This window comes from Artibeus jamaicensis, unplaced genomic scaffold, assembly GCF_021234435.1.
Source record: "Artibeus jamaicensis isolate MK-2021 breed Jamaican fruit bat unplaced genomic scaffold, CSHL_Jam_final contig_28, whole genome shotgun sequence".
NCBI classification, from domain to species: domain Eukaryota; kingdom Metazoa; phylum Chordata; class Mammalia; order Chiroptera; family Phyllostomidae; genus Artibeus; species Artibeus jamaicensis.
In genome coordinates, this window is record NW_026521620.1 from 7,022 (window position 1) to 20,766 (window position 13,745).

The 13,745-nt window shown below is 37.2% G+C and overlaps 1 protein-coding gene across 1 annotated transcript; it reads right to left on the reverse strand.

Moving 5' to 3' along the window:
* Positions 1-11,959: 11,959 nt before the first annotated feature.
* On the reverse strand, positions 11,960-12,409 carry LOC119041683 (deoxyuridine 5'-triphosphate nucleotidohydrolase, mitochondrial-like). Its single transcript, XM_053662781.1, has one exon. The coding sequence runs from the start codon at positions 12,407-12,409 to the stop codon at positions 11,960-11,962; it is 450 nt and encodes a 149-aa protein (XP_053518756.1).
* Positions 12,410-13,745: the final 1,336 nt, after the last annotated feature.

Sequence of the window (13,745 nt, forward strand, 5' to 3'; positions counted from 1 at the left end):
AGAGTTCCACCTAAAAATGAGTGACTTATTTTACCACAGTCTTCACATTTATGTTTTATACTCCAATCTCTTTTGTTAAGTATATTTAGATTTGATATTTGATTGAAGAATTTTTTGTATGGCAAATATTTATCATCTTTCTCCCTGACTGCAATATTTGTTTCTTCAGTGCTATTTGAAGATTGCTTTAAGCATTGAATATTTTTACTTTTCATATTTGTCTTCTCCACAATAGGAAAAACCTGATGAGTATTGTGATTTGACATTTGGTCAAAGTTTTTTCTACCTTCATAATGGTTGTCTAGAAGCTGACTCTTCACCTGGAAGTTAGGATTTGACTCATGGGTAAAATTCTTCCAATGTTCACTGCATTGACTACTTCTGTCCTCATCACACATACTCTGGTAAACATTGAACACAGAAGGGCCTTTAGTGACATAGAAAATTTCCTTAAACATGTACACTTATTCCTAAATAAGCATTCTGTGATCCCTATTAAACCACATTGGTTGTATTAAAAACTATACCCAAGTTCAAGAAAATAGGATACAGTGGAAAAAAAGAAAACAGTATTTCTAAAAACTGTAATATTTCTTAAAGAAAGAAAATGTCAAATTTCTCACATTTAAGCTTTCTACATGCATTTTAAATGACTACATTGTACACATTATTGACTGAAAAGTATTTCCCAATGCACATTTTAAACAATTAAATGATTACCCACACCACAAATTTTGAGATTTCTTAGAATTTCCAGAAAGTCTTTAGAACAGAGGTGTCAAAGTCATTTTCAGCATGGGCCACATCAATCTCACAGTTGCCTTCAGTGGGCTGCATGTACTTTTAGGACCTTGTAAATGTTTACTCCTTATCTAAGGGCAAGGAGTTTGTTGCTTCCTTCAGGTAGCAACAAGGTTCTGATTTAGAGAAAAGAAGGTCAAGGGCCAGATTCAGCCTGGAGTTCTTGTGTTTGCCACCTGTGTTTTAAAAGAATATGTACCCTTAGAATATTAGTTTTAGTCTTTCTATTTGGAAATACATTGGTCTGTAAAGGTAACTGATTTAAAGTGGAAGTTTCCCCAAATTTGTAATATTTTTTACATCTTTAGATAACAGTGATTTTTCATGTATAATTTTTAGGTAGTTTCCCCCATTCAAACATCTTTACTTTCTTGTCATAAACTTCCTTATCAGTCTCAAGGGCACACCTGTCATAACTCACCACTGTTTCTTCAAAAAATAGATCTTCTATTCCTGACCTTTTGAAGAAGCACTGGTTGTCAGTAGATAACACAGCTGATAGAAACAAAAGAAAGATTCACAGGTTTGACACATGGGTGAATGTACATTGACCTTACTAGGAATTTTTAAACAAATCACATCACTGAGTACTTCACAAACATAAATATTTGCAGGAGGATGAATTGTGGTACAATGAGAAAAAGTCACACAAAATGGGAATAATGGTTGCTTACACTCTTAAACCACTGTGCTCATCTCTCTTATCACACAATGGTAATAGAATAAATAAGCTCCTCATTCCTATTTTTTCTAGAGAGATAGAGGGACCACTGTATTCAATGATCTCACTGTTTCCTGCATCTTCAAAATACCTGTTTCTGCTTTTCAGGAGATATAGTGCCCAGGCCATAACAGCACAGAATGAACATAGTACAGTGCACACTAAACAGAAAGGGTAATAGTTGAAATAACACAGACCAGTGGACTGAAGACCAATATCAAGCATAAAAAGATGTCATGGGCTTTGAAAAGGAAGCAGACATAATAGAAAACTTGTAACCAAGAAACATTCAAATACAAACACACCTTCCTGTGCTTAGAGAAATTAGAGTTTACACTAAGGGTGAACGTTATTTGTTTTTCCCTTATCCTGGACAAAGCAAGTTCATAACTCCTAATTGTTTACAGTTCTGAACCTCAACAAATATATCAAGACAGGAAACAGAAAACCAGGGTCAAATCAGAAAACTGAAGTGCATCTACAAAAACTACTCCTGGCTGGTGTGGCTCAGTGAATGGAGCACTGGTCTGCAAACCAAAGGGTTGCTCATTCTATTCCTAGTCAGGGCACATGCCTGGGTTATCATCCAAGTCAGGTCCCTTGTAGGGGTCACGCAGGAGGCAACTACACAGTGATGTTCCACTTCCTCCCTTACCCTCTGCCTAAAATAAATAAAAATATTTTTAAATGTGCATCCATAATAACTGATACTACATATTGAAATATTTTAATTACTGGATAAAGAACTGAACATACCCACTTGAAAATAGAAACACAGGAAAATATGACTTCCCTTTAATAACAGCAAATCAGTGAATGACCAAAATAAAAATGAAAAAAAAGAAAACATAAAAATAAGACAAGAACATAATGGAAAGGTGAAAAATACATTGCAATACAAAAATACAATACTAAAAAATACATTAAAATAAAGAAACATCAAATGGTTGCCTGTTTTTGTCCAAAACCTTGTTCAAGACCCACAATCCAGGCATGTTCCTTTTCTCAAAAGTAAGCTGGTTACCTTGGATTTGAGGGATGATGCTCAACAAACTGAGCCAGTCTAATAGGTCTTAATTTACTAAAAGAAGTGATTATATGACACTCTGCATTTTTTATTATAACACTCAAAGGAAATGTAAAGAAGAAAAAATAATTCAATGGCACTGAACCAAATATAAAAACTGCTGCCCATTAAAGTAAACAACCAGCAAGTTAAAATGACAGGTCATAGAACGAAGAAAATTTCTGTAAATTTTCTTTCTGTAAATTTTGTATCTGATAAGTAGATAATATCCAGGTTATATGAATGACCGGTACAAAACGTCATGATACAGGGGGAGGCTTCCAAGATGGCAATGGAGTAGGAAGGAGCAGATTACATTTCCTCATACACATGGAAGAATATCCTGGTGGATCTAAGGAGGAACAGCACAAACAGCCAACAGTTCCCCAGCATATTTGAAAATAATAGACCAGAAATCATGACACAGAAAACCCATTCAGTAAGGAGATGGCTGCAGTACAGTAGAGTCTCAGGGACCAGAGTAAAGAATGGAGCAGCAGTGGCCTCAGCCAGCACAGTGTCCAGAGCCCTATGCCCAGCACACAGTGCCCAGTGCACCTCCTCCAGCACCCAGTGCTCAGCACACAGCTCCCAGGGCTTCTACCACAGACTCTTTGGGAGCCCCAGGCCTGCCGAAGGGTCCTTGGGAGAGAGCTGGGTTATCATCTTTCTCCCTCGCAGGCCAAGCAATGTTGGGCACAGGGAGAGACTTGTTTGCTAGAGTTTGTAGAGAGGGTACTAAGGACAAAGGGCCATGAACAACTGCAGACTCTGTGGTCGCCAGCTCCAGAGTATTGAGAGGCGCATTGTGGGGCTATGATGCCAATAGTCACTGTTCAGGCTGGGGGAATAAGCTGTGCTGAGAGGCAGGCTTTCTAAAGGAGATTTTGGAAAGTCAACTGAAGGATTCTTCTGCAACAGCCACTTGGCCTGCTCCCCACCCAGCCTGGCAGTGAACCCCAGGTTGGGCAGAGGGCCTGAAGTTCCCCCACAGAACTGGGATGGGTCTGCACCAGAACCTATGGGACCCAGGCAGCCTGGCCGGTGAGCCTTGCAACCCAGCCCACAGTGATAACCCCTGGGAAAGAGTGTAATGAGGAAGACCTAGATCCTCTTCATGGGATCCTGGGGAGAAGCACCAGGTTGGCTGTTGGGAGAGGGCACACAAAATGACCACATCAATTGCCCATCAGGCTGCTGCCAGAAAAACCAGTTTGGCCAGTTTGAAATTAACAAGAGATATTTTTTGTTTGTTTTTTTACTTAATTTTTTATCTCTTAAATTTTATTACTGTTTTATCTTTCAATACTTTTTTCTACTCTTTTCTTCTTTTCTGTTTTATTCCTTCTTCCTTTCTTTCCAAACTTATTACTTTTTCCTCCCTTCTCCTGCCTTTTTTCCCCTTTTACCTACAAGTGACACAAACAACTTAGAAGTGCAAAAAGACCAGAGTTGGACCCAAAGAGGAGGCATCCCAAAAGTAGAGACAGAGAGACAAATTTTACTTTGCTATAGCAGAGAATCCACAAGTTGCTGCATGTTTGTATTATTATTATTTTTCTTTATTCTCACTTCTTTTATATTTTAATACTATCTTTGTCTTCCTCCTCTTTCTGTGTAGGCTTCTTTTCCTAGGCTGGTTATATTGTATCATTTGACAGGTATTTCCTGTTCTCTCCTTCACAGTGTATTGCTAATTTTCTATACTCCAAGCCACTTGTTTTCCTTTAGCACTCTACCCAAACTTCTATACCCCCTATTCATGTTATCCAGATCACATAGAGTCTGTCATATGATAGTTGCTCTAATATTATTGTAAATAATGGCTGTTCTATACAACTGTAAATACTTCACAACACATCTCCCGGATCTTAGTCCACTTCACAATTTTCTGAATTCTATTACTGAAGTGATTAACTCTATTTGCTCACACACTACACCTATTTACTTACTCTCACCTTACCTCAGAACCTGACCACCCACAACCTTACCACTTTCTAGATTCAACTCACTAGCATTCCCTCTCCAACAAGAGACTTATCTTTTGTCTATTAAAAGTGGCAAGTTGGGCCCTGGCTCATATAACTCAGTGGATTGAGCATGGGCCTGCAAATCACACAATCGAGGTTCAATTCCCAGTCAAGGCATATGCATGCATTGCAGGCCAGTCCCTGGCAGGTTACTCATGAGAGGCAACCACACAATGATGTTTTTCTCCTTCCCTTTACCTCTAAAAATAAATAAATAATAAAAATCTTTTAAAAAATAAAATAAAAGTGGCAAGTTGGGTTAAAGATTATGGTTAATATATATAGCCTAAAGATATTCTATCTCTTCTCTACCAGCTGTGACTGTAAATATCATAAAATATGCTCTTCTGTCATAAACCATTTTGTCTCCGCCTCCAATTAATCAAACACACACACACACAAATAGGAGTAGGTGGAAGCAGAGAACATTAGGATAACCGAAGGAGACTCACAACTGAATTTCACAGGCATTCCCCCAAAGAACATCACACCATAAACCCACTGAGTCAGAACAAATCAATTTAAGAAGCTCAGGCAAACAACAAGAGTCTCACAAACAATGGAAAGACAAAGAAACAATACCCAAAAGAAAGAAAAGGAGGAAGCCTAAGAAAGAATGTTAGATGAAATACAGGAAAGTCAACTATCACATATTGAATTCAAAGAACTGGCTATCAGGAAGTTCAAAGAGACCACAATGAGCTACCAGAACTACAGGGGAGCTACAATGAACTCACTGAAAACTATATCAACATGAAAAAGAAAATAGAAACTGTCAGCAAGGTCCAACAGAAAATGAAGAAAACAATTTTTGAACTGAAGAACACACTGGAAGGAATCAAAAGCAGAATCAATGAAGTAAAAGATTGGATCAGTGAGTTGGAGGACAAGGTACAAAAAAACTCACAGAAAGAGCAAGAAAAGAAAAAGAGGCTCAGAAATAATGAAGAGAAATGCACGACAATATCAAAGGTTATAATATCTGAATAATAAGGATACCAGAAGGAGAAGAAGAAGCACAAGAAATAGAAAATCTATTTGAAAAACTAATGAGGGAAAACTTACCTAATTTGATGAGAGAAAAAGTCACACAAATCCAGGAATCACACAGAATCCCAAATAAGAGGAACACAAAGAGGCCCACTTCAACACACATCATCACAAAAAGGGCAAAATTTCCAGGAAAAGAGAGAATCTTAAAGGCAGCAAAGGAGAAAAAAGAAGTAACATGCAAAGGAGCCCCAATTAGGTCACCTACTTCCTTCTCATTAGAAATGCTCCAAGCAAGAAAAGAATGGCAAGAAATATTTCAAGTAATGAGAACCAGTGGCCTGCAACCAATGCTACTTTACCCAGCAAGGCTCTCAATCAAGATAGAAGGCCAAATAAAGAGCTTCCAAGACAAAAGAAGTCTAAAAGAATATGCCTCCACCAAACCAGTTCTGCAAGAGATGCTAAAAGGACTGCTTTAAGGAAAGGAAGGAAAAGAGCGAGACAGAGAGAAACACAGGTACAAAAATGGCAATGAATAAGTACCTATAAATAATAACATTAAATGTAAATGGATTAAATGCTCTAAACAAAAGACATAGAATAGCTGAATGGATAAGAAAGCATGACCCACACATATGCTACATACAAGAGACCCATCTGAGGACAAAAAACAATCACAGAATCAGAGTGAAGGGCGGGAAATAAATTTCCCTAGTAAACGAACAAGAAGAAAAAAGCCAGGGTAGCAATACTCGTAACAGACAAAATAGACTTCAAAAAAGGGCCATAAAGAGAGACCCAAAAGGTCACTTCATAATACTCAAGGGAAGAATCCACCAAGAAGACATTAACATCCTAAACATATATGCACCAAACATAGGGGCACTCAAATATATTAAGAAAATCTTAGAGGACTTCAAGAAAGATAGTGACAGCAACACAATTATAGTAGGAGATTTTAGCACCCCACTATCAAAAATAGACAGATCTTCCAAACAAAATATCAACAAAGATATTGCGGCATTAAACAACACCCCAGATGAAATGGACTTAAGGGATATATATAGAGAGAGCCCTTCATCCAAATGAGCTAAATACACATTTTTTTTCAAATGCACGTGGAACATTTTCAAAGATAGACCACATGATAGGACACAAAATGAGCTTCAACAAATTCAAGAAAATTCAAATCATACCGAGCACCATCTCCAACTACAAGGGAATGAAACTGGAAACCAACTACAAAAGAAAACACCCCAAAACACTCAAAATAATGGAGATTGAATGGCATGCTATTAAACAATGAGTGGGTGAAGAGTGAATTTAGAGAAGAAATTAAAAAGTTTCTGGAAACAAAAGAAAATGAACTTATAGTAATCCATAACTTATGGGACACAGCGAAGGCAGTCCTGAGAGGGAAGTTCATAGCAACACAGGTATACCTAAAGGAAATAGAAACATCCCAAACAAATGACCTAACACTATGCCTGCAAGAACTCAAGGAACAACAACAAAGACAGCCCAGAGAAAGTAGGACAAAAATGACCATATCAGAGAAAAATTAAATGACAGAGAGACTAAAAACACAATTCTAAGGATCAATGAATCCAGGACCTGTTTTTTTTTGAAAAGATAAACCAAATAGACAAGCCTTTAAGTAGGCTCATCAGGAAAAGAAGAGAGAGGACACAAATAAACACAAACAGAAATGGAAGAGGAGAGATTACAAGTGACACCATAGAAATAGAAGAAATTAAAAGAAATTATGAAGAACTGCATGCCAAGAAATGTGAAAATCTAGGTGAAATGAACAAATTTCTAGAAAACTATAATCTTCCAAAGCTCAATGAAGAAGAAGCACAAAGCCTGAACAGACCAATAACAGCAAATGAAATTGAAGCAGGAATCCAAAATCTCCCGTCACACAAAAGCCCTGGACCACATGGTTTCAGAGGAAAATTTTACAAGACATTTAAGGAAGAGCTAACCCCTATGCTTCACAGTTTATTCCAAAAACAAGGAAGACTCCCAAACTCTTTTTCTGAAGCCACCATCATCCTAATTCCAAAACCACATAGAGACACAACAAAGAAAGAAAACTTCAGGCCAATATTGCTGATGGACATAGATGCTAAAATACTCAACAAAATATTGGCAATCTGCATCCAACAATAAATTAAATCATCATACACCATGGCCAAGTGGGATTCATCCCAGGGATGCAAGGATGGTTTAATATTCAGTAATCAGGAAATGTAATACAACACATAAACAAAAGCAAAGACAAAAACCACATGATCCTATCAATAGAAGTAGAAAAAAAGCTTTTCATAAGGTACAACAACCATTATGAGAAAAATACTCCCCAAAATAAGAATACATGGAGAAGTCCTCAAAATAATAAAGGCCATATATGAAAGACCTACAGCCAATATCATACTCAATGGGAAAAAACTAAAAGCTTTTCCACTAAGATCAGGAACAAGACAAGGATGTCCACTTTCACCACTTCTATTCCATATAGTATTGGAAGTTTAAGCCACAGCGATTAGACAAGAAAAAAAATAAAAGGCATCTAAATCAGAAAGGAGGAAACAAAACTTTCATTGTTTGCAGATGACATAATAGTTTACATGGAAAATCTTATAAACTCTACTGAAAAACTGCTCAACCTAATAAATGAATTTGGCAAAACAGCAGGATACAAAGTCAATATCCAGAAATCAAAGGCATTTTTGTATAATAACAATGAAAGAGCAGAAGCTGAAATCAAGAAATAAATTCCATTCGATACAGCAAAGAGTAAAATAAAATATCTGGGAATAAACCTAACCAAGGAGGTAAAAGACCTGTATACAGAAAACTACACAACAGTGAAGAAAGAAATCAAGGAAGACACAAACAAATGGAAACATATATCGTGTTCATGGTTTGGAAGGACTACCATCATCAAAATGTCCATACTACCCAAAGCAATTTACAGATTCAATGAAATACCTATTAAAGTACTGATGGCATATTTCACAGACATAGAACAAACACTTCAAAATTTAATGGAACCATAAATGACCCTGAAAAGCAGCTTCGATTTTGACAAAGAAGAACAAAGTAGGAGGGATCACATTACCTGATACCAAACTGTATTACAAGGCCACTGTAATCAAAACAGCCTGGTACTGGAATAAAAACAGAAGAATAGACCAAACTAAAAAAAACAGAGACCCAGAAATAAACCCAACTCTTTACAGTCAGTTAATATTCAGCAAAGGAGGCAGTAACATAAAATGAAGTAAAAATAGCTTCTTCAATAAATGGTGTTGAAAGAACTGGACAGCTACATGCAAAAAAAAATTAAACTTGAGCACCAAAATACACCATACACCAAAATAAATTCAAGCTCAATAAAAGTATTAAATATAAGCCGTGACACCATTAGAATCCTAGAGGAGAACATTGGCAGAAAAATCACAGTTGTTTCATGCAGCTACATTTTTATTGATATGTCCCCTAGAGAAAGAACATAAATTAAAAAAAAACAAATGGGATCTCATAAAAATTAAAAGTTTCTGCATGCCTAAAGAAAACAACATTAAAATAAAAAGAGAACAAAATGTAAGGGAAAACATATTTACCAATGATACCTTAGACAAGGGTTTAATCTCCAAAATATAAAAAGAACTTACACGACTCCACTCTAAGAAGACAAGCAACCCAACTAAAAAGTGAAAAAAGGACTTCAACAGACAATTATCCAAGGAAAACATACAGAGCATGCAGAAATACATGAAAAGATGCTCAGTATTGCTAGCTATCAGAGAGATGCAAATTAAAACCACAATCAGATACCACTTTACACTGGTCAGAATGGCCATCACAAACAAAGCAACAAATAACAAGTATTAGAGAGGTTTTGGAGAAAAGGGGATCCTACTTCACTGTTGGTGGGATTGCAGACTGGTACAACCACTATAAAAAACAGTATGGAATTTTCTCAGAAAACTAAAAATGGATGTGCCTTTTGACCAAGAAATTCCACTTCTAGGATTATGTCCAAAGAACCCTGAAACACCAATCCAAAAAAACCTATGGACCCCAATGTTCATGGCAGCACAATTTACAATAGCCAAATGCTGGAAGCAACCTTGGTACCCATAAGTGAACAAATTGATTCAAACATTATGGTACATATACAGAATGGAATTCTATGCAGCAGAAAGAAAGAAGGAGCTTCTACCTTCTGCAACAGCCTAGATGGTACTGGAAGACATTATGTTGAGTGAAATAAGTCAGGCATTGATAGACAAATACCATATGATCTCACCTTTAACAGGAACCTAAACAACAAAGCAAACAAGCAAGCAAAATATAACCAAAGATACTGAAATGAAGAACAGGCTGACAGGAACCAGAGAGGAGAAAATTTCAGGGGAAAAGGCTAAGAACAGTTTACAAGAACAAGGATAAAGGACACACAGTTGAAAACTAAGTGGGATGGAAATGGGAGAGAGGTCAGGAGCACTGGGGGGTGAGCTGGGTTGGGAGGAAAAGACAGAAAACTGTACTTGAACAACAACTAAAATAAATAAATTGAAATAAATAAATAATGCAAATTTAAGCAACATAAAACCTTTTTAGGAAAGGTCAGATCCACAACACTGAGAAGAGGAAATTCTGCTGTGCATTTGGAGCAAATAAAATTCTCATTACTTATTGGTGAAAATACAAAAGGCTACAGCCACTTGGGAAGAGTTTGGAACTTCTCATACAACTCAACATACACTTATTACATAATCCACAAAGTGTGCTCTATAGTGCTGAACCAAAGAGCTAAAAATCTGATCTATACAAAAGCCTATAAGGGACTGTTTTTAGAAGCTTCATTCATAAATCCTAAAAATTCAAAATGAAGAAGTTATCTGTAAACAGCTGAAAAGATAGGGAAACTGAAATATATACAATTAAATGACATTTTGCACTAAAGAAATAATATATCAAGGCATGAAAGAAACCTAAATTCATAAACATAAGAGAATTTAATCAGTCTCAACCTGTGCTAAGTTGGTTAGTGTTTCTTCTAGATACAAGAAGTTCATGGGGTATATTCCAAAAAACAAAATTCAGTTGAGGATTTGTAACAGACATTTGCATACCTTTGTCAATTTTAGCATTATTCACAAAAGCCTGGTAAGTGGAAACAACCCCCAGCTCTATGGATAAATATAGTTAAAAATGTAGTATACATAGTCCCAGCTGCTGTGGCTCACTGGATGGAGTGTGGACTTGAGAACTAAAGAGCTCCTGGTTCAATTCCAAGTCAGGGCTTATGCCTTGGTTTCAAGCCAGGTCCCCAGTAGGGAGCGTGTGAGAGGCAAAATCACATTGGTGTTCCCCTCTCTCTCTTCTTCCCTTCCCCTTTATTAAAAATGAACAAATAAAATCTTTTTAAAAGTTAGAAAAATGAAGATCATATATACAATGGAATACTGCTCTGCCAGGAAATAGAAACTATGTTATCACCTGATACCACAGAGTCAAACTAGAAAATGTTCTAAGGGAAGCACATGAGTCACAAAGACTCATGCTACATGATTCCACTTAGGTGAGTTCTAATAGAGTCCAACTCAAAGAAAAAAAAATGTAGTTACCTGGGCCTTGGTTTAACAGAAAATGAAAAAGTGGTTGTTTAATAGACATTGGAATATTTCTGCAAGATGGAAGTTTCCAGAATTTAGATGCACAGTTAACAAGTATACTTAATATGACCAAACTGTACCATTAGAGATAGTTCACAAGGTAGATACTTATTGACATGTTTTTATCAAATTTTTATAAAATATATCTGAGAGACCTATACATCTTTTCTTTTTTTACTTTAACTTTCTATTATCTTTGAGTTCAGTATAAGTAAGAATATGTGAAACAATTCAAATCCATTGTATAAAAGGATTTGCTTACCATTTATAAAGTAAACTGAAAATTAAGCTGTACAACAGCCAGCATGTAGTAAATTATAATAAAATTCTGTGGAGAATCAGTATCTGATACACATCTCACTAAAAAAGTAATCTGTGTTAGTTTACCATGCAGATTTATACAACAATCAAATGCAAGAAAACACAAAAATGTACTCCTTCCCTGGCTATAAGAGACCTACATAGTTTTGGAAGCTAAGGCTGGATTAAGCACTGAAACACTAAACAAAAGCTTCTTATTTTTAAGATAAAAGTATGTTTTCTCACTTTCTGTTCTTGGCATACATTTCAATTCTCTCCAGTGGAACCAAGACCTCCAGAACCCCATTTGGTGTCATCCAAACCTTGAACTTCCTCTTTTTGGGGGATAATAAATTCATTCACAAATGAGCTGTACAACGTGGTCACCCTTTTTAATTTCAGACTTTCCTTTGCCAAAGTTGAACAGAACAAGGCAAATATTTCCTCCATAATCTTCATCTATGACACCACCTGCTACATCTAGGAAGTGCTTTGCAGCCAAAACAGAATATGGAGCTACTCTCCCATAGCCTCCAGCAGCAAGAGCATTGTGAGTGTCGGTTTTTACAAGGTCTTTCTCCATAGGTGGCACTATGTAATGATTGGCACTGTAGAGGTCATGGCCAGCCGCCTGCACAGATCCCTTAGTTGCAGTGCTGGTGTGTTTGCAGAGCAGGAAAAAAGAGTAGCCTTGTGCCTCCTTCTTATGCAGGAAACTACTGCTTGCTGGAGAAGATGGTGTGTACCTCTTCAGGCCATGGCGTGGAAGAGCAGAATGCAGGCACATGTTGCCACAGAGGAACATGAAGGCGTGAATCAAATCTTTTCAAAAATTACACTCAACCTAGAACAGCTTTCTTTTTCTTGATTTTTATTTATTTATTTTTAGACAGAGGGGAAAGGAGATTGAGAAACATCAATCTGAGGTGGCCTCACATGCGCCCCCTACTGGGGACGTAGCTCACAATCCTGGCATTTGCCCCAACTGGGAATTCAGCCATGGACACATAAAATGAAGGCTATTTCTATAACTCAAAGGACAAAAGAGCCATTGACCATTAAACAAGTGCAGAAAGAAACAAGATACGTCATGAACAGTGTAAGGAAAAAAAAGAAAAATGTGCACTTAAATTTAATGGCAACTGCCATATGGCTGATATATCATATATTTGAATCAAGTCCAACAATGTCTTAAGGACTGATCTTAAAACTACCATTTACTTTCCAAATATGTACATAAATACTAAAAAGTTAATTAACAAAGTTTGGAGAATTTATCATATAAAAGCAATCACCCTTAGAAACCAGCAGTGATAATGGATGACTGAGACTGACAGATGCTGGAGTCCAAGTCTTTTTCTTAGAGGCTGTGACACAGATTTACAGGGACTTGCAAATTCGGACCTTGAGCTTAGGAAAAGCAGATTGAAAGGTGCTCGGGACATTCAGGGAGGGACTCACCTCTGTGGTTTCAGGGCCAAGGCTGGAGGGGGACATTCGCCCACACAAAAGTCATCTGACTCCATCCTTCCCTGCAGTGCCCCCCTCATAACACAGCTGCAAGGTGCTATATCTGAGTTCCCACCAACCTGGATAATGCTATAGCTCTTTCCTAGCGATTCCCTGAGGCCTTTCCCCACTGCACTTGAGAATTCACCCAAGGCATATCCAGAGGCTGTTCTATAAAAATGGCCCCTCTTGACTCATGGGGCAGACTCTCCTAAATTTCTCAAACAGGCTGGATCTGCCCTGTGCATGCTCTATACTTCTCACTTGCCTACATAGGCAAAGAAAAAGAACATGTTCTTTCCAAATTTTTATTGTTGTTCAAGTACATTTGTCTCCATGTTCCCTGATCACTCCTCCAACACAGCCATCCCTACTTTCCCACATTGATTCTACCCTCCTTCAAATTTTTCCATGTGTTAGTTATACATGTTCCTAAAACCCCTGCCCTCTCTCCCTCCATTCTCTCTTCCCAATGCCCCTCTGGTTACTTTCAGTTTGTTCTTTATTTCCACATTTCTGGTTATATTTTGCTTGCTTGTTTGTTTTGTTGATTTGTTTTCTCTTGCAGGTGAGATCATATTGTATTTGTCTTTCACCACCTGGATTATTTCACCATAATTCTCTCCAGATTC

Excerpts from the sequence above, each read along its gene's own strand:
- LOC119041683 (XM_053662781.1), bottom strand. The coding sequence starts at position 12,409 with ATGTTCCTCTGTGGCAACATGTGCCTGCATTCTGCTCTTCCACGCCAT.